Source organism: Muntiacus reevesi, chromosome 1 (genome assembly GCF_963930625.1).
Source record: "Muntiacus reevesi chromosome 1, mMunRee1.1, whole genome shotgun sequence".
Taxonomy (NCBI): Eukaryota; Metazoa; Chordata; class Mammalia; order Artiodactyla; family Cervidae; genus Muntiacus; species Muntiacus reevesi.
Window position 1 is genome coordinate 19582942 of NC_089249.1, and position 21768 is coordinate 19604709.

The window sequence follows — 21768 nt, forward strand, 5'->3', positions numbered from 1 at the left end:
TAATTCAATCAAGAAGTATTAAATTGAACTAGATATGACAAACACAGGTGATACAGTCCCAATCCTAAAAGAAGCTACTGTCTGATGGAAAAAAACAGACAAATGTATTCACAATTAGAGTAACACATACTATGGACTAAGAGAACAATATAGACACAATGCCAAGGAAGCACAAAAAGGGACAACTCTATGAGACAGGGCGAGTTTTCTGAAGTGGGTGACACCTAAGCTGAATCGTTAAGGCAAGAAATACATCATGTGGGAGAAAGTAATAACATATGAAAAATAATATATTAACATGAAGAATTATATGAAAAGCAGGAAGGTACAAAATATGACCTACTTGGGGAATTACAAGTGGTTCAGTAGAGTGGAGGGAGAAAGCAAGTGAGGAAAAGAAAAGAATCGTCAAGATTTCTAGGAGGAAAAATGAGAGAAGCAAATCTGTTACCTGTCAAAAGCTACTAGAAACCATGTCCCTGTCATCAAGTTAGATGGGAAAGCTTCCCCTCTACTAAATATCAGGGTGAACTGCATCTCTCCAAGTCAGGGGTTGGCAGGCTATGGCTTTCATCCAAAGCTGGTCCATCACCTGCTTTTGACAATTTGAAAGCTAAGTGTAGTTTTTACATTTTCAAATAGTTAAAAAATTCAAAAGAATATTTTGTGGCACATGGAAATAATATGGCACTAGAGTTTCAGAAGTGTTTATAAATAAAGTTTAACAAGAACATAGCCATGCCCCTTCACTTACCAGTCCTGGATGACCACTCTCATGTCACAGCAGTAGAACTAAATAGCTGTACCAGAAACGGCATGGCTTGAAGAGCCAGAAAAATTTACTATCTATCTAGTCATTAATGGAAAAAGTTTATGGATTTCTTCCCTGAGTCTTTCAAAATCCCATCTCCTTCAATTAAATATCAGTTTATCTGTTAAGAAGTTCTTATAAGAAACCTCATAATATTAGATAAAAGACTAATTATATTATTTGTGGATATAAGAATATTATTTTTCAATTTCATGAAGTAATTACTGATTTCCATTTCTGTATTTTTTCTTAAGTATTCCTTTACATATGAAGTATCAAATTTTGATTGCAGAACTTTACCCTGCAATTCTAAATGAATTAAATATCTCTAGTTATATGATTTCAAGTTAAAAATTTTAAAACTGTATTTCCTTCTGTTAATAGCAGTTGAGCTGTACTTATTTCCTGGGTCATTAATTAAAAAAATGTTATTCTAATATTCTGAAACTGATAGATAGCCTTTGAAAAAATTCAAGAGGAATGATGGAAAAAATAATGTATCAAAATATGATAATCTAAGATTATTTCTAAAGTATTTGATTTATAATAAGTATTATTAAATCAGAATAATTTCCCAGGGTTTAATTTCTTTTTTTGGGTGTGTTTTACTTCTATTCTCAATACAAATAGAACATCATGATTTACTGTTGCTATCAATTTAAAAGACTCTATAATTCCCAATTTTGGCTCTTCAACACTTTTTTGATACAATTTCAACATCTCAAGGAGGGTGATCAAATTTATTTTTGCTGATTTTTAATATGTCACTTGTTGATCCAATTGGCATCTTCAAAACAGAATTTTTTTCAAAAAAAAAAAAAAAGTTTAAAAAGTGAAAATTTCAGTGTTAGTAACCTTTGAGGGATCTGGGCAAGATCTAGAAGTTAGAAGGCAGGTAGATTCTCACCAATCAGCTGATGGTGTACATTAAAATGGAGAAGAAAACAAATATTCTACTTAAGAGGTGAGGGTAATAAGTCCTTATTTTTGAAGTTGTGAATTGCTGACAACATTACATGGTCAATAGGCTTTGAAAACTGAGTAAACTCAACATGCTGTCAAAAAATAACAAAAAATAACATGCTGTCAAAACCTATAACAAAGATATGCTATTTAATAATACTCATAACTACTTAGTAATTAGATATATATGATAAACCATTCATATAAATTGTCATAATTAGACTAGAACAATAAAGACTCTAGAAACCATACGGTTTCATATCTGTGAGGAGTAATTCAAGGAGGCAGGTAAGATGAGCACAGAAAACAGAAGACCAAAGGGAACATGTAGCAGTTATTTTCAAATACCTGGGTTTCATGAAGAAGAGAGATGAAACCCCTCTATGTGAGTCTGGATGACAGAACTAGGAAGAAGGAGAAGACAAGAATGGAGACAGACTTGAGCTCACCATGAGGAAATGAGAAGTCAATAATGAGCAAAGTATTTCAACTCTGTAATGGCCAACAATGGAGCGATTTATCTGTGAGGTTTGTAATATAATGGAAGAATATGCACATTTGGAATTAAAGGCAAATCTCCCTGGTGGCTCAGATGGTAAAGCGTCTGCCTGCAATGCCGGAGGCCAGGGTTCGATCCCTGGGTCGGGAAGATGGAAATGGCAACCTGGAGAAGGAAATGGCAATTCCTTATTGCCACTCCAATATTCTTGCCTGGAAAATTCCATGGATTGAGGAGCCTGGTGGGCCACAGTCCATGGGGTCGAGAAGAGTTGGGCACGACTGAGCAATTTCGCTTTCAAATCTGAAACCTATTCGTATCCATTCCCAGAACTAACTACAAGGTTGCTTGACCTCTTGAATCTTAGTTTAACGTATAGGAAAAGAATGGGAAAAACACCACCTACCTCAAAAAGAGATTGGCAAGTGATAAATGACATCAGTACAACAATTTTATATATGTAAATGTGCATGTGTGCAGGTATGCTAAGTCTCTTTGGTCATGTCCAACTCTTCGTGACCCTATGGGCCATAGCTCACCAGGCTCTTCTGTCCATGGGATTTGTATATAAAACTGGTACAAAGTAGGTATGCAAAAACAAAAGGTTATTTCAATAACAGTAATTATTAGTGGTGGTCAAGAACAGGGAAGCTGAAGCCAAACTCTTTGGTTTAAATCCTGGAGCTGCCAACTTAACTTCTTTGTATTCCTGTTTCCTGATTTCTACAATATGGACATAATAGTACTTATGAGGCTGCTGAAAGGAATTATATAAGACACTGATGATAGTGCCTAATGAATAATACATACACTATAATGTTATTGCATGTGTGCTCAGTCACTTCAGTTGTGTCCAACTCTTTGTGACCCTATGGACTATAGCCTGCCAGACTCCTTTGTTCATGGGATTTTTTCAGGCAAGAATACTGGAGTGGGTTCAGCCACACCCTCTTCCAGGGGATCTTCCCGACCCAGGGATCGAACCTGCATCTCCTGCCTTGCAGGTGGATTCTTTACTTCTGAGCCACTGGGGAAGCCCAACCTATTATTATGTAATATCAGAAAAATAAATTCATTTAGGAATTCCTTGTTATTGCAAGTATTCTATCAAAGCCTTGAACATGTAAAGAGATGGAAATTTCAGAAGTAAATAAGAGAGTCTCACCTAAATTCATTCATTTACACAGTCAACAAGTATTATATGAATATGTAATACTTACAAGGGGCATTAGAGCACAGTGGTTAAGAGTACAGATTCCCAAGCCAGTCTGTGGATATGAATTCCCACAGTATCTCTTAGTAGCTTATAAACTGGGGCAAATTACCTAATCATGGTATTCCTCAGTTTCTTCTTTTGTCCTATGAGAGATAATTACAGGGCTGATGAGAGGATTCAATGATCTCATGTAGGGACTTCCCTGGTGGTCCAGTGGCTAAAACTCCATGCTTCCAAAGCAGGTGGCCTGGGTTCAATCCCTGGACAGGGAACTAGATCCCACCCACATGCCTCAACTGAGTTCCCAGGTCACAACTAAAGATCCTGCATGCTACAACAAAGACCGAAGATCCCGAATGTTGCAACTAAGACCCAGTGCAGCCAAATAAATAAATATTTTTAAAAAATGAATTAATGTAGGTAAAGTACTTAACACAGTACTCGACAGTAATACATCATATATAAAGATTAGCTGATTATTCTTTTTTTTTTTTTTTTTTACTATATGACAGGCACAGTTCTAGACACAACAGACTTCTGACATGGTCCCTGCACTGATGATAAACAAGCAAATAATAAGTAATGACAAACAAAAATATCAGTGATTAAAGAAAACAGGTTAAGGGGCTAGGGAGAGATTGGGGAATTTGAGTTGAGTTAGGGAAGTCAAAGGAGAGCTCCTGAGAAACCTTGAAGATGAGCAATTCTATGACTGAAGAGAAAAACAGAAGGAAAGGTTCTGAGCAGGAGGAGGCAAGACATGTTAAAAGGAATAGCAAAGATGTCAGTGTCAGAGGGCAGCAGGAGATAAGGCTGGAGAGAGACAGGCAGGTTCCCGATCACTCAAGGCCTTAAGAGATCAGAGTGAGGACACTGGATTTTATTCTGTGTCTGAAGGGAAACAAGGTTTAAAGCACAGGAGTGACAAAATCCAACGTGCACTTCAAATGACTCACTCTGCCAATGACCTCTAATGAATTATTTGGCTCCAAGGCTTTCTGAATATAATCATTCTACTACTAATGATGGTTTAGTTGCTAAGTCGTGTCTAACTTGTACAACCCCATGGACTGTAGCCTGCCAGGCTCCTCTGTCTTTGAGATTCTCCAGGCAGGAATACTGGATCGGGTTGCCATTTCCTTCTCCAGGGGATCTTCCTGATCCAGGAATCGAACCCAGGGCTCCTGCATTGCAGGCAGATTTTTTACCAACTGAGCTAGGAGGGACATTTTGCATTTTTGGGAAATGGAAACAATACGTCAAGACAGCAGACTGAAGTATTCCTGACTGCTTGAAAGTCAAGCATCCAAATCCAATAATGAAACTGCTACATTCAAAACAGCAAAAAATTTACTGCAGGAGAGCATTCCATTTGTGCTTGTTAGATTTCACATATGAAGTACTGTTTAGAAATGTTTGAGAAAGATTTGACAGCAGTTTTGGAATGTTGAAAAAAAAAAAAGACTGGGAAGTTATGATTCCAGAAGGGAATGCTTGAGATATCAACAACATAAGATTCCAGAGAGGAACTATACACCAAAAGGAGGGCTAGAGGGCTGTATCATCACCATGACAACACACAGAGATGACCAAGAAACAAACCAAGGTAAGAATGACATGAAGAGAAATTAAAATGTGAGCACTCATGAACCAAAAGTCTGAAGAGAAATGAGACTGTTTCCACATGTCAGGCGATCTTTTGGAAGTGAGTCTGAAGATTTTCAGGGAGAGATCAGAACAATGGAGGAACAAAACCAAGACTTTGAGCTGAGCCACTGACCAGGATGAGGAGTGGCATCTCCTTTTCAACAGGGAGGTGTCCTCCACAGCAAGACAAATTTGAACTGCAGACTGTCAAACACTAAGCTTTCCTAGTCTCAGCTGCAAAATTAAGCAGAAGGATAAAGAGAAAAAATTTAGCAAAAGGGTCAAAAAAAGGTGTGTGTTTGGGGGGATGGGAGGTGACCAAGAAGAAAAACCATTCGATATGTCAAAATTGCTCAGATTTATGGGATTCTGGGTATCTTTTATGGAATTCTAGGTGTCTTTTCAGGGGAGTTGACTTAGAATAGCAGTGTTTTTCAAGAGCCAGACTTGGCCATGGCAAGGAAATGGTTATAAGTAAAGATATGTAGCAACGTAGAAGAATTCTGAAAGAAACCAAAGCTTTGGAAAAAGTGAGGCTTTTTTTGGGTTCATGGTAAAGGAACATAAATTAGTCTCAAACCCACAATCTCCGCCTACCCCCCAACTTCCCAGAGTCCTATGCAGCCCACAGCAAGTGGAAGTGTGCCAAGACCAACAGTGTGGACTGAAGCTCTGGATGAAGGGTGTGATGGGCTCCGGTGGACCTGGCGGGCAACCCAATGGGATCACTTGAAAGCGGTGCCACAAAATGGAGACTAAATAATCACTGAGGACAGTCAAAACGCACAGAATATGGGGCACACTGAGCAAAATCAGAGGACAGATTCTGTACTCCAACCCATTAAAAAAAATCCAAAACTAAACAACAAAAAAAAAATCCAGATAAGATAGGAGAAAATGAAACAAAGCCACATATACCTGCCCCCTTACCTGCCTTTAACTAAAGCATAGAACACCCTCCCTCTTCTCTCCTCCCAGCCACCCTGGAACAGAACAGGGGCCTAGCCACAGCTCAGGTGAAGACTTAGGCCATCTAGCTACACAGAGGGGAGACGGCAGACAATGGAAGTGGTGATTCATTACAAAAGAATACACTCCTAGCAGCCTGCTGCCTCATGGGCTCACTGCACTATTTAAAGGAACAGCAACCCCCTTTCCAACCTCCCTTATTCTTAACACCTTCCCTCCTCTTGGTCCTGATGGAAAACAGATTTTGAAGAAAATGCCAGCAAAGCACTGAGCTGTCCAAGAAAGGGAGGGCTTTGTGTTCCACAGAAACTGGCAGTCTTACTCTAGAGAAGAGAACAAAAATTTTCTTTCACTGTTAAATCTTCCTCTCTGTCTAGTATACTTTCCCTTTCGATAGCAAATAGTATAACCTTTTCTTATTAATTGGAGTTGAGGTCATTTACAACTTCGCCTAATTTGACACGTATTACAAGGATGATTTCTCTTCCCCTTCCTTTTATTCCACACTTATTTTCACAGACGAGAGGAGATGCAATATTTTGGTTCATAGGCTCTGAAAGAAGAGAGGATCTCAGTGAAATACTCCTACAACATATACAAGAATGACAAGGAAACTTAAAGTTATTTTTTAAAAAATCACATGAACATGTGTGTCTACTATACTAGAATTCCATAATTAAATGGCCATCCGCTTTTTTTCTTTTTAAAGCAAAACTCTGATAACTTATTGCAAATAACCGAGCATTATAAGCCAAAAACAGGCCTTATGAAACCAGAGCATATATAACAACAATGAGCACACACCATGCAGCTGCTGACACAGATCTAAACATGTGATGAAAATGACATCCACTGAAGGTCCTTCACCTTCTTCCACCAAGCGATGGATGAAAATGGGATACAGATATGTTAAGATCAAACATGTAAAGAACCTAGGTGACAAAATGGTGAAAACATACCTAAATGCCTTTCCTAATATACTTGCTGAGATATCAAATACCACAATGAACTGTTTGATAGCTTGAACCATAAACAATGCAGACATTTTCTACTCAGAAAGCTTTACGTGACAGATCATTATCAAATATTGGGATCCTATGTCTGGCTCAAAAAGCCAAAAACTACCCTTTCACCCTCCCCCCAAAACCCTGAGAGAACAAATAAAGATTTGGCCTGTTTGGCTACTTGCTTCATTTTTTCCCTAGGTTATTAACAACTATATATGTTACATTAACATAGAAAGTGTACACAAAAAACAAACACATTGGAATACCAAAACTTCGTAAGTGTGACATTCTTATATTTTCTATTTGTATACATTCAGAACGGGAACAACTGTGCTCCTGCTTTCCCTTCAGCATTCACACATGCTGAGAAAATCATTAATGAGTTTCACTCATCTATTAGAATTCTTAACCACCCCAAACTCCTTCTTTCCAGTTTCTACTTATCTCTTCTGCTTCATTCCTAAAATTATAGTTTCCTTAAATACTGGTTATTAAGACCAAGTTATTAAGTGTGCAAACGCTTGTGCATTCTAACTGGGGCTTGCACATGCTTACTCAGCTCCTCTAGAAACGAAGGGGACAGGCTCCAAGAGGTCACGGAAAACCTCTGATTGTAAGAAGTCCTAGTTTAGGTAACTCTTCCACTGACTTAAAAATATATATAACAAAAGTCATATTTACATAAAAAAGTATATATATAATGAAAAGTCAAGTAGTTGAAAAGGCTCCAGTAATAGCTGAGAAAGAAGAGAGCTGGTACCCTCTAATATGGTCAGTTAATGAAAACTGAATGAGGGCTCCAAGGTTAAGAAGTATCATCTACCAAGCAACAAAGAGAAACCAGAAACAGGTTCTCTCTTTTTTTTCAAATTTAAGCATATTTCAAAAGAGTTAATCAGGCTCATGACAAAGGGATAAGAAGTGCAACAGAAAATATTTCAAGGGTTTCTCCCCTTTCCAGAGGAGGGAGGGGTCTCTTAATAATCTCCAAACTTAAATCTGTTGAAAAATTATTTTGCAGAGACATATTCTTTGAAACTTCCCTTTCCTCCAGGTCACGTTGGGAAAACCTCCCCAAAGCTTTACCTCCTTCCAAACAGCACTGCGGGGCATTATATAACATTTAACGGAAAAGGGCTCCAGCTCCTAAAATCATGCCTCTATCCAGATAGCCAGCTGACTCTCTCGCCCTCCGGTGGTGACTTAGAGAGAAAAAGAGACAAGAGAATACAAAAAGGGGGGCAATCTCCTTAAAAGGAAAGCACTGTCCAGTGATGAAATTTCCCTACAGAGCATAAAACCTGGAGTGAAACGCATCCTAAGTCTGAGACCAAAGGATATGAAGTTCTACAATGCAACAATGCAAATAATTCTAATTGATAAATCACAGCCTCATCATTTCCTCTCAACCTATACAAAAAGAAAAACGGGGAAAAGGATCATATGGAAGGATGCCAAAAGGAAAAATAGCATCGCGAGGGAAAATTGGGGAAGAGTATTCACCTTTCTGTTTGTCAGGAATGACTTGCTAAAATGCAGATATTGCCTGGCACAAGTAAAGACAGGCAGAGAGAGGGAGGGAAGGAGGGAGGGAGGTCTTCCATTTCCTACTGCCTCTCCTTCAGATGTCTTTTAAGGCCCCCGTGACTGTCACTCACACATTCAGACCTGCTCTCCCGCCAGGGAGGGCTCTAACCTGCCTGTGCTGCACCTGGATGCTTCTAAGGTTCTCATGGAAAACAAACCATGCAGTAACAAAGACAAGAAAATCAAATGTATTTTTTTCAAGCCTTCATTTTTAATAAGCCCTTTAGAGCAAAGGCAGCAAAACTGCAATTCCATCGCCTCTTTGGAGACACCGAAGTGAATCTGAAATCGGATTTCCCTACAACACAGATTCTTCTGCTATTCTTAAAAGGAAGTCAATCCCGCTCCCCTCTTTTTGGCTGTCTACAAGAATCTCTTCCTACCTCTGCAGTCTCTCTCTCCCTCCCTCTTCTCAGAACCAAGACAAAGAGGTAGACAAATCCCCACAGGGTCTTTCCTGAGCCACAGCTGCACAGTACAGGAAACAGGAATCTGCTATGGAGCTAAGGGAGGGGGAGAATAAAGGATTCGCACACAACACACACATACACGCACACACACACACACACACACTCTCTCTCACGGACCCACAACAGGCACAGACTAGCTTTCCAGCTGATAACAATAATTCTGACCCTTTCTAAAAAGACAATAATAATTAAAACTCCGGTGACTCTGCCCCACCCACATAGCTCTTTTTAGACCTCGGAAACAAGAAAAGAAGCGAAGGGAGCAAACGCAGATCTTACCTGAGTTACCATTTTCTTTTTCTCCATAAACCAAAGGGAACAGATGATGAACGCTCAGAGCAGCTGCGCTGGGGGGACACCTTCCACGGCTTTTTTTCCACCCCCCTCCCCCCCCAGTCTAGCTTGTTAAGGGAGGGTGATTGTTCTCCCTTTATCTCGTTTTCCTTCCTTTTTCTTTCTAGTGTTTCTTCCTTTCTTTTCTCTTCCTCTCTGGCAGTCTCTCCCCCTCCTTCTTTCTCCAGCTCCCTCCCATATCTCAGGCAGATGGCTGAAGGAAGCCCCACCCCTGAATGCCTAAGGTAATTAATCAGAGTAGAGCCCCACCTCTTCCTCCTCCCCCCACCCCCTCCGGGCTGGCTGACATCTCCCAACTCCAGAAACAGGCCTGCTGGAGAATGGCAGTGTGGTGCAAGCTTTGCGCACGCGTGTGTGTGTGTGTGTGTGTGTGTGTCTGTGTGTGTGCGTGTGCGCGTGAGAGGAGGGAAGGAGGGGGAGAGAGGCAAGGGCAGGCGCCATGTGCAGGCATATTTTAAGGAGTGAGATTCTGCGATGGTGGCATTAATTATATAGCACGGGAAGTATTCAGGGCAGCTTACCATAGTTAGTACAGATTTAAAATGTTCCATCTAAGAATACCTGATAATATGAAATAAGACAGAAATTATTTTTTAAAAAAACATTTCCACAGATGTATAGTTTATAGATGCAGTGGATTTAATAAAAGATGAGAAAAGCTGCTCAATGACAGTTGACTGGAAGGTTTTCAAGGAATGGAAATATGCAAGAACCTGCTTGTCCTAAATCAGCCTAAAGACTTCAAAAGACCAAAACAGAGAAGGGAGGTAACTTAAGTGCATATTTTTTCCACTGTAAAAAAACCTGGGGATTCTGAAAAAGGTGTCTACAAACATGACGGCTTATGAAACGTAGGGTGGATACTAATTTGACTGTTCAAGGCCTCCAGCTTCATTACAAATTCTGGTTAACTGAGAATTCACCTTTTGTGTTCCTCAGCCTTCTGCAACTCAGCCTCTAGTGAAAAACGTAAACCTTTCTTATACACACACTGGACAACTGTGTCATTGCTATTACTAGTTATTGTTACTATACAGTGCTAGAGATACAGGAGGTGTGGGAGAATGTTTATTTAATATAAGAGTTTCTTTTAAGTTCTCTTAGTAGAAAATCAGGTTTGATTAAAGGGTTTCCAAGGTGGCTCAGTGGTAAAGAATCTACCTGCCAATGCAGGAGATGCTGGAGATGCGGGTTCCATCCCTGAGTTGGGGAAGATCGCCTGGAGGAGGAAATGGCAACCCATGTCAGTACTCTTGCCAGAAAAATTCCATGGACAGAGGAGCCTGGAGGACTATAGTCTGTGGGAGTCACACAACTGAGAGACTGAACACACACACACAGTAAAAAGCCATAATGAAAAAAGAGCATCAGAGGTGCAATTCAGTTCAGAAGCCCTGGTCAGAGTCCTAATTCTGCCTTATATAAGTGATCTTGGAAAAGTCTCTGACCTCTGAATATAAATGTCATAATCTTCCTATTATTAAATATTCAAAGAAAGTAATCTATGTGAATGCTTGATGAGTTCATGATATTTGTCTCATAACAGTAACAATTTTCTATTTTTTAAGTATTCTAATAAATAAGATCCTATATTAAGTTTTTTATTATATATTTTAAGTTATGCTATATTTATGTTATAATCTCTAATAGATTACTTGAAGGGCAAAGAGATTAATTCCAAAGTTAAGCTTCCTATTTTTAAAATAAATGCATAAAAAAATCAAAATTAAAAGTCACAAATCACACTGAGAATACATTAAGTTTTTTCTGTCTCAATGAGGATTATTTGGCAAAATATATAACCAGGCTTTAAAAACAATGTACATAGAATAATGTTGGTTGGCAGACTGCCAATATAACATCATCATAAAGTGTTAGTCACTCAGACGTGTGCAACTCTTTGCAACCCTATGCTCCCATCCAAATTAGTAACCATTTTAACAATTTGGAAAACACAGAAACTGCCAAACAACCTGAAGAATCTGGCACAGTCATAGCTATTTACTGAGTACCTACAACACGCCAGGCAGTATTCTGGGCATGTTACGGATATTGAATACTTTTAGTGTATGTGTAAAGAAATACGTACAAAAGAATGGGATCTGTTAACATTAGGAAAAACAACATTAAGAGAAAAGGGATGGATCAGTTCTGGACTTGTTCTTATTTAACATTTTTAGAAGTGATCTAGAAGATAGAACATATTACATTCTCTGAGTCTGTGACTGAAAAGCCAATCTGGAGATAAAAAGCAGACAAAAAAATGTAAAGACAAAGTGAAAGTGAAAACCACTCAGTCATGTCCGACTCTTTGTGAACCCATGGAAAGTCCATGGAATTCTCCAGGGCAGAATACTGGAGTGGGTAGCCTATCCCTTCTTCAGTGGATCTTCCTGACCCAGGAATCGAACCGGGGTCTCCTGCACTGCAGGCGGACTCTTTACCAACTGAGCTATTAGGAAAAGAGTAAGTGAGGAAGCAGAAAAGAGTTCAGTGGGAGCAAGGGCAATGCAGTGTGTTCTCGGGAAAATCCAAATCATATTCACGAGATAACTATTTATGCTTTCAGTTCTAATATAAGAAATAAACTGAGAATCACTGCATACCATTCTCTGAATCCACTGACCCGTGACAGTGCTAGGGGCCAAAAACCTGGAGCACCGAGAAGACAGAGTCCCCCATTCTGCACCACACAGACACAGACACACACACACACACTCACACACGCTACTCTTATGAAAACCATAGCTGTCTTGAAGTCTGCAAACCTCCATACATATGGAAAGACAACAAGCCCCAAGAGGTCTTTTTTTTTTTTTTAATAAAAATGAGGGATTCCCACACGCAAAATGCCTAGGATATAGATTTCCTTAGGTCTGGTATTCATGCGTCTTTTCCACACTTAGGACCAGTATTTTATGTTGCAGATAATAAACTTGAAAGTATTATAATTTTCCTAAACTCACTGATTTCAGTGAGCACTGCACAAACTCAAGGCTATTCTGATGCGCATCCCTGACTTTAAATGCTGTAGTTACAGAGGACAACCTGCTCCCTCGTGCCCAAGAGAGAGAAGAGCAACTGAACAGTCTGGATCTGACCCAGCAAAATGCCTGAAGTCCCCTGGTGGCTGAGTGTGCCCAGTGGTGTACCAAGGAGAAACTCATTTCAGGGCATTTTCTGGGCAGGAGGGAGGGGTTTGGGGAGGGAGGCAGGCAAACAGACAATCAATGTCAGCTAAAGGAGGAGACCATGTCCACCCTCAAGGATCAACCCTCAGCTTCCAGCACAGGGCCTGACATATGGCAAGTACTCAATAAGTATCTGGTAAATAAACAAATGAACCTCTAGTCATCTCAATGTCTTCACTGTTTCCTTGGGGCTTCATGTAGTCCCTAGAAAGCTAGCTTCCTTTCCCCCGTAACACAGTGGAAACTGATCTTATCAAAGTCACCAAAGACAGACCTCGGATGGCCAAATTCAATGGACAGGTCATATCTTCTTCTTTGGCGTCTGGCACTCCCTCCTTTTGGAAACTTATATTTTCAGCTTCAAATGAGACCAGTCTTTCCTGATCCTCCTCTTTCCCTGTTCACTCGCTTCCCCACCTTACTCTTCTTCCTCTGTTGTTGTTGTTCAGTCACCAAGTAGTGTCTGACACTGGGACGTGGTGGACTGCAGCACGCTAGGTTTTCCCGTCCTTCACTATCTCCCGGGGTTTGCTCATCATGATCATGTCCATTGAATCAGAAATGCCATCTAACCATCTCATTCTTTGTTGCCCCCTTCTCCTCCTGTCCTCAATCTTTCCCAGCATCAGCGGCTTTTCCAGTGAGTCAGCTTTAATTAGGTGGCCAAAGTATTGGAGCTTCAGCATCAGTCCTTCCAACGAATATTCAGGGTTGATTTCTTTTAGGATTGACTGGTTTGATTTTCTTGCTGTCCAAGTGACTCTCAAGAGTCTTCTCCAGAACCACAATTTATGGTCCAACTCTCACATCCGTACAGGACTATTGGAAAAACCATAGCTTTAACTGTCAACCTTCAATGTTGGTATTGCTCGACATGCCATCTTCAGACCTCTTTAACTACATACCACAGGTACTTAACCAAGGTACTGAGTATACAGTTCCTCACATAGGTGCCCAGTGGAAATTGTTTTCTTATGTGCAATTCTGTGCAGAGAGGATTTACGGTATTCATCAGATTTTCAAAAAGGTACACAACTCAAAAAAGTTAGGCAATGGTCCTTAATTCCCAAGGCCTCCTGTTGACCAACATGCTTGCTCTGGGTGGTGTAACCGCTCCACTGCTTCAACTACTAACCACTTACCTTGGTGACCCCCCACACTGCTATGTTCATTCCAGACATCTCTCCTGAACTCCAGACCAAATTATTCAAATGCTGAATAATGGTTACTACCGTTTAGATATCCAACAAATTTCTCTATTTTAAAAGTCCAAATTAAATTCTCAAAATGGAATCACTAATTCATTTAGCAAATATCTGAGTGTGTATCATGTGCCAGGCACCGGGGGTGCACAGTAATGGACAAAGGAGACAAACGTCCCTGTGTGTGTGAAGCCTGGATTCTAGGACTCACTCTGCCATGTCTAACTTGGTGAAATGTGGTTAAACTTCCTAACCAGTAAGAGGTATCATTTCTTGAAAACTTACTCTATGGTGGCTTCTTATCAGGCCACTACATATATTCTTAGCTCACTTCATCCTCAGGACAAGATGTTTTAATCTCCTTTGCAGAAAGGAGGGAACCAAGACGAGGTGAGGCTAAGCATCTCGCCCAGTCACCCGAGCTGGCAAGCTGAAGTGCCCAGATTTAAACCCAAATCTGATGGAAAGTCTGGAGACCTTCCAGGACTCCTCCTTCTCACCTGACACCACACCAAACCAAATGCAAGTCCTTTTGATTTCTCTGAAATCTGCCCTTTCTTTTCACCCTGGTACCACAAATTCAGCTCTGACCTCATTATTTTGCATTCAGCCTCCTACTAGCTCTCTGCCTCTGGTCTACCCCTCTTCCTGTGCAGGCCTCTCACCACTGCCAGAGCTTGATCTTTTAAACACAAATCTCATCATGCCACTTCCCTGGTTAAAATCCTCAACTACTGCCCACAGCCCGACAAGCGGGACAGTCCTGACAGTTACGGAGGCACCTAACACAGACAGCGTGGCTTCAGCCAGCTGCCCAGAGCCCCTGCTTTTCCTCTCCCCACCCACCGCCTTCTCTCTGCTCCTACCACACTTCACTGTGTGCAGTCAGTTCCTCCACAACTCCTGTTCTTTTCTGTTTCTCACTTCAGGCACCTCCTGCTCCAGAGAGCCTTTGCTGCCCTAACCTGCACCCGCACGTGGGTTAGGGACGGCTCTTCCCTGTGCCTTGGCACCTGAGCCACAGTTCATACTGTTCCTGTGTAACTTTGACCGGACTGTGAGTAATCTGAGGGTAGGAACTGTGTTTCACAATCTTTTAACTCAGTTCCTCACCCAGCACCTAAATATCTAGTAGATGAGTGAATGTTTGATGAAATCAAACTATGTAATGCTTTGATTTCTACCTCTTGGCCATTTATATATCCAGAGGGTACCTAAGAACAAAAAGCGTTTCTGTGGTTATCAATATACTATAAAAGCAATCTTTTCTTCCCAAAGAGTACTTGGAAATATCTTTAAATTTATAAATTTACTTTAGTATATTAGAAATTTGAAGGGGAAAGGAAGATGTTCAAGATGAGAGGATGGGAGAAAGGCCTTATTTTCAACTTTATTAGAATAGTTTAGATTCTAGACAAAACAACAATCAGTGATTTTAAAAAAACTCACGACTTCAGGTATCTTGCTCCTCACAATTTTACACAGACAGGACGCAACCTCCCCACCTCCCACCCACATACCAGCAATGCTCTAAAACCAGGTCCGAGAGTCCCTGACCAGAAGGCATACTTTCCCAGGCTGCTGCTAACACCCAGGTGAAAAGCAACATTAAAGGGATGGCATTTCCTGCGACAATAAAAACTTGTTAGTATAAAAGCACTTCACTGCACAGCCCCCTCATCCATAATCTTAAGTAAATAACAATTTACACCTAATAGATAAAAATACCTTGGCAGAAGCATCTCTAAGACAATACTACTATAATATCACTTGCCCCAGCATTCCCTTTAATATAAATGATGCCAAATTACAGATAATCATATTATATCCTAGTTCATTTTCTCTGACTTAGGCAGTGTTCAGTTATATATAACTCACTCTAGAACAAAAGATGAAAGGAAAATTTGAAATCAATTGCTTTGGACCTTAAATGTTTATAAAAACCAAATAATCCTCAATTTATTTCCTGTCTCCCCAAAATCAAACCTTTAGAACAAGATCACAAGTAGTACCCACTGAGACATAAGTGAGGCCAGAAAAACTAGAAAACATAACTTCATAAACTATTAACTTAAGAGTTGCATAACATATTCTTTAAATCTCTTTAAACTATCCCAAACTCTAGACAACTGAGTCATATATACAATTGAAATTACGTGTACATTCTCTGTATTCTCTGAGAGATTAAGGAAATGGTTCTTAGATAAATACTAAAAGAGATGGGACATAAACACATTTATTAATAACTGGATTAACAAGAAAATACATGATTAATCTGTGAAAACTGAACTGTACTGTTTTTCCAATAATAAAATATGCCATGTCTCTACTACTAAATTACTGGAGATTCTGCTGATTTCTCCACCACTAAATCCTTGTGCCTGGCATAATATCTGGCACATAGTATGTACTCAACTAATTCAAAATGAGAAATTAAAGTGTATGTATATATCCCTCTACATCAAGGTCACCCACCCACAAGGAAGTGGGCAGTCTTTGGTCTAGCTCACTCTACAGCACTCTATACAGTCCCCAGCATTCTCTAACATTCTCTAATGTATTTATTAAACAGGTCACTTCTGTCTCTCGATCTTCCAGATGCCTAATATCCTCAAGCTATACTTTACTCTCCTAAACTCTCAAACCATGATACACAGCTGCAACCCCCAAATGTAAGACCCTGCTTCTTCTCCCTCCAACTGCTCTATTCACCTCAAAATGACAATCACTGCCAATATGGGTGATTGGCAGGTTAAGTACCGTGGCCTCAGGAAAAACTGTGATAAAAGATGAACCCCTAACTTGCAATCAGTTATCACATAACATGAATTTACCGTCTTAATCATTTATATGGTTCAGTGGTATTAAATACAGTGGGGCTCTGCAGAACACGAGTTTGAACTATTGTAAGTTCACCTACATGGGATTTGTTTTTTTACTGAACATATGCACAATCAGTGGTCAGTTGAATCTAAAGAGGCAGAACCACAGATATGGTAATTCTATCTTTAATTTTTTAGGAACCATCAAATAGTTTTCCACAGTAGCTGTACATTCTTACAAACAAATGCACAAGGGTTCCAATCTTACCACATCCTTGCCAACACTTGTTATTTTCTGTTTTTCTTCCTTTTTTTTTTTTTTTTTAATAGTAGCCATCCTAACAAGTTATATTTTAACCATTCAGTCAGAGGCAGTAAATGTACAATCCAAAAGATTAATTTCAAAAACAGTTTCTCAAATAGATTTCCCTCTGATTTGGCCACGCTGTGAGGCTTGAGGGATCTCAGTTTCTGGATCAGGGATTGAACCCAAGCTCTTAGCCCTGAAAGAGTGGAGTTCTAACCACTGGACTGCCAGGCATGCATGTGTGGTTCAGGCGTTCAGTCATATCCAACTTTTGGCGACCCTATGGAACTGTTGCCAGCCAAGCTCCTCTGTCCATGGGATTTTCCCAGTAAGAATTACTGGAGTTGGTTGCCATTTCCTCCTCCAGGGGATCTTCCCGATCCAGGAATTGAACCTGAGTCTCCTACACTGTAGGTAGATTCTTTACCATTGAGCCACTGGGGAAGCCCCTGGACCGCCAGGGAATTCCCTCAAATAGATTTTTTATAGGTAGGGAGACTATACTTATTATACTTTAAGTCATGCCTAGCAACCCCCTACCTACTTACTCTGCCTGTATTTTAAACTGATTTGGCCCAGATTTGGGTCTGCAAAAATTATAACTAATAAAATAACTAATTTAAATTGCACACTCTTAAGACAGGCATGATTTTATGAACAATAGGAGCAATAAAAGGTCAAGTACCTAAAATACTTCATTGCCCTATGTTGAGAATTCACTTTGTTTCATTATCTTCACATTAGCAATTCTAGAAATTTAATCTAAAAAAAACATGTGCAAAACTTTTGATTTTTTAAAAATACTGTTCAATCACCTTCTCAATAATGTCCAATTGCATAAAGCATTGGCACAGAACCATAAGCAGCAAGAAACAAAGAGCTTTAATTTAATTAAGTACAAGAATATAACAGAAGCTAAAAAGAAAATTTTATAACTATAGTGGAGATAAGAGTTTGGAGAGTAACCAACCATCATAAATGCACCAACATTTATAAATGTACTGGAAGAACCTGTTACCCTAACAGAATTAAGTAATAAGACTGTAAGACAGTTTGGGATCCTTCAACATAAAGTTCATTTTTCAATCACATTAATTTCCCTAATGTGGTGGAGAGTGTACTCTTAAATTTTAGTATCCCATTACCTGCATGTCTAAGCTATTTTAATTTCAGATAGAATGACCTAATAAATGGAGCAAAGTCGGGAAAGTGCAGTTTTAAATCCTGAGCACCACATGTATCAGTACTAAATCTTAATGACTGAAAAGATTTGGGGTGGCAAGTTCATTTTATCATAAATGAATACAATTTTAGCACAACGACTATCAAATATGTCATAATTTCTAAACAACAACCCTTTAATCCACTCTACCACTTTTATTTTTGGGGGGAATGGCCAATTTTATACATTGAAAAATTTATTTACAAATTACAATTATTTTTCTCATAAATCTTCAACACTTCAATCTTCTTTGGAAACATTTTTGCCTTTTCAGTTTTTTTTTACATTACTTAGAGTTATTATAAGTCCCTTGCTTTACTAGCTGGGTCTCAGAAATTTACTTTTCACAGATGTTTGTCTTCAAAAGCACATCAATATTTACTTGTAAGAAATTTTGCTTTTAATCTAGTCTCATGACACTTTTTACACTGACCCATCAATTGTGTTATGCCAGGAGAGAAATAGCTCACACATAAATGAGATACACAAATACTTTAAAACCTCATTATGAAAAATACTTGCTCAATCTGAATAACTCAAAATCATAGAAGATTATATAGTTAATACAAAACATATGGTATAGATCAGTGCACTAGAATATAGTTAAAGAAACATAACCATATCCCCTCCCACATGACGTCCATACTGGAGGCTCACAACTTGAAAGAGAGCTGTGAGTTTACACTGGAGCGCTTATCCAATAGGTCCAATTAAATACAGTTTGGTTTAGCCTTTAGGCCCAACCTATCTAATAAGATATACTGGGGTTTGTCACTTCCCTTAACCCTAAGCATTTCTGTCGAAACCACAACTTAGGAGTTAATTACTAGAGAAATAGCTGTCTGAAAGAAAAAATTAAGTGCCATGAAAACAAACCAAACCAAACTGAGAAACCAAATAGTATTGATAACTCAGAATTAGTTGTATCGACTATTTTTGTTTTCCTAGTCTAGATTTTCAGCACAATCACTATTTCAAAGAATCATGACATATGAAAAATAACCTAGTTCAATCTCTTTATTTTATACACCAGTAGTAAAGTGAAGTTAAGAAAAATGAAGTTATTTGAACATGAATATGGAGGTTTAATACTATAGCTTGAATCAGAATCCATAATCATAACATTTCAACTTCATTCACTATACTGCTACTAACTTAAAGGCAAATAGTTATTCAAGAGTATGGCTGATAAAGGCCTAAATTTTTATGATTCTGGATTTCAACAAGTAAATAAGTAAAATGGCAATAATATCACAGAATAATCTAAATGCTCAGTGTGGAGAGAGCGCCCTCTACCTCTCTGACAACTACGGCAACAGTTGGAAGCTGCCATCTGTGCCTCTCCTCTACTCAAAATGAGCCTGAAGTTACTATAATATATACTGTGGCTTAGTTATGTTACAACTATAATGCCAAGCCCAGTATTTAAAACATGCATACACATGGGTTGTAACCCTCCTCTGGGTAACCCCCCCCCCTGCCACACACACACACACACACACACAAATCTCTGAAGCTTCAGAACTTCTAAGACTGAAAGCAACCACCCCCCTGCCCAGCCGTCAATACTATAAATATCAAAATTCCTGTTGCAGCAAATTAGCAAATAGCTTTGGGAAATCTATACTCTGAATGGTACCAGGCCAGAAGACAGGAAGCTTATAAGCATTTCATCCCACCATAAAATTCTCACATCAATCAAGCACTATCTAGAAAACAAGTTATAACCCTCAACTTACCTGGACAACAGGATATTGATAATCCATACAATATACACCATACATAGCAAAGAGGAAAAAGATCTTCAGATAAAGACAGTACAGAAAGTATTTAAGCTTCTGCCTTGTTTGATGTGGGTGTCCTGTCCAAATGAACCTGGAAACACCAAAAAATCCTTGGCTGACTTCCAGCCTACGCAGATAAGTATGTTGACTCAGATGACGAGGAAAGAGCTTGGTTCAGCCCAGGCTTCCACCCCAATAAGACTCAACACTACACAAAAGAAATGTTCAAGGAAAAGCAGACAGTTCCAACGGAATTACTAGCTATAGACTGAAAACTACACTAGAGGTTTGCTGTTACTGTTGGTTTTAAACTGACAACTTCTCCAGAAACTCAAGAGGTAGAGAATGACAGTCAAGGAAGGGATCATAGGCTCCTTAAAGTGGCACAAAAAACGGTAGGAAGCACAAGGTATCCAGGATCCAAAGTGATATATATATTCCAGGCTTTAAGTACGTCACAGGGAACACTCCCAATCCAGGAGGTGGCAAAGCAAATGGGACTCGTATTATTTCCCTACTTCTTCTTGGGCGGGGACTGCGCACACGCGCATGCACACACACACACACACACACACACCCCCTTCTCACTGTCTCCGGCACAGACAGGTGTTAGGATTAACAGTATAAAATCCTTCTGCTGTGGAAAGAAATGGGAAAGAAATGAAGTCACACTGCTACATGCAGTGAAAGGAGCTCTTTCATGACATTGTATGTTTTTGTATCATTTAACATCTCCTCTGCTGGGCTCCAGCAGAAGCTCGGACAGCTGGCAGGATCAGCACAAGAAAAGAGGAAGGTGGCCCCGACTCTGAGGCAACATGAGTCCACTGGAGACCTTCAGATATGCCACAGACTCTCTCAGCTGTTCCAGTCAAACATGGAAGGATTAAGTGCGGCTGCCTGCAGAAAGGTGGGGGTGGAAAGGTCTTTTCAGAAAAGCCAGTTGCTTTTCCCCTTTTAGGAAGCTGCTATACCCACCCTACCATTATATACAAACACACATGTGCACACATATTTCTGTAACAGATATTAGAAGCAGTAACAAACACAGACAGGTGTCAGGTCAGTCTGACAATGTAGGGCAGGTTAAAGAGTTGGCTTTCAGAGTCTAAATGGCCCTTATAAAACCAGGGAACTGCTAAGCAGTTCTTAGAAAATTGAACATAGAGTGAGCAGAAAGTAAAGATAAATGTTCAGTAAGAGAGACACATTTAGAACTATCATTGCTAAGAAATCCCCTAGTTGGGGCAAACATTCAAAAGTTCAAAATGACAAATAATTCTAAATTAGTTTCGGGGGCTCTGATCTCCCTAATCTTGGAGAGAGAGAGTAATATTGTAACATGTTTTAGTAAGATTAACACATGAGGATTATCTGCAACTGTGAGGCATTTTTAAGAGTCTAAGTCTTACCAAGTCCACCCCACCCCCAGTGCAGTTTTTCTCCTTTTATGGTCACTGCAATTTAGTTTAGTATTGTTCAGGAGAAATTGCTTTTTAAGAGTCAAAATGGCCTTAGTACGTTTAAGACAGATCTCTTAGTTAAGCATTTACATTAATTCGGTTCTTGGAGATCAGATGGACCACTGCAACGTACTAGATTATCTTTGCATTGCTGGTACTGATTCTATGTGTACTACACATAAGGGACAATAATAAACCAATCCAGTGTAATTAAAAACCTTACTGATCTATTATACACAAGGTATTGTGCTAAG

The 21768-nt window shown here is 39.5% G+C and overlaps 1 protein-coding gene across 12 annotated transcripts in view; it reads right to left on the minus strand.

Annotated features, from left to right (window-relative positions):
• Positions 1–21768, minus strand: part of RBFOX2 (RNA binding fox-1 homolog 2) — a 287281-nt gene that overhangs the window by 95660 nt on the left and 169853 nt on the right. The window contains exon 1 of one of the 12 annotated variants that reach the window (XM_065938790.1): positions 9449–9710. The exons of the other annotated variants lie outside the window; for them this stretch is intronic. Coding sequence (XP_065794862.1) covers positions 9449–9475 — 27 coding nt within the window. The 5' untranslated portion in view covers positions 9476–9710. Of the gene's footprint in view, positions 1–9448; positions 9711–21768 lie in introns of those variants that run through there. 12 annotated transcript variants of the gene reach the window in all.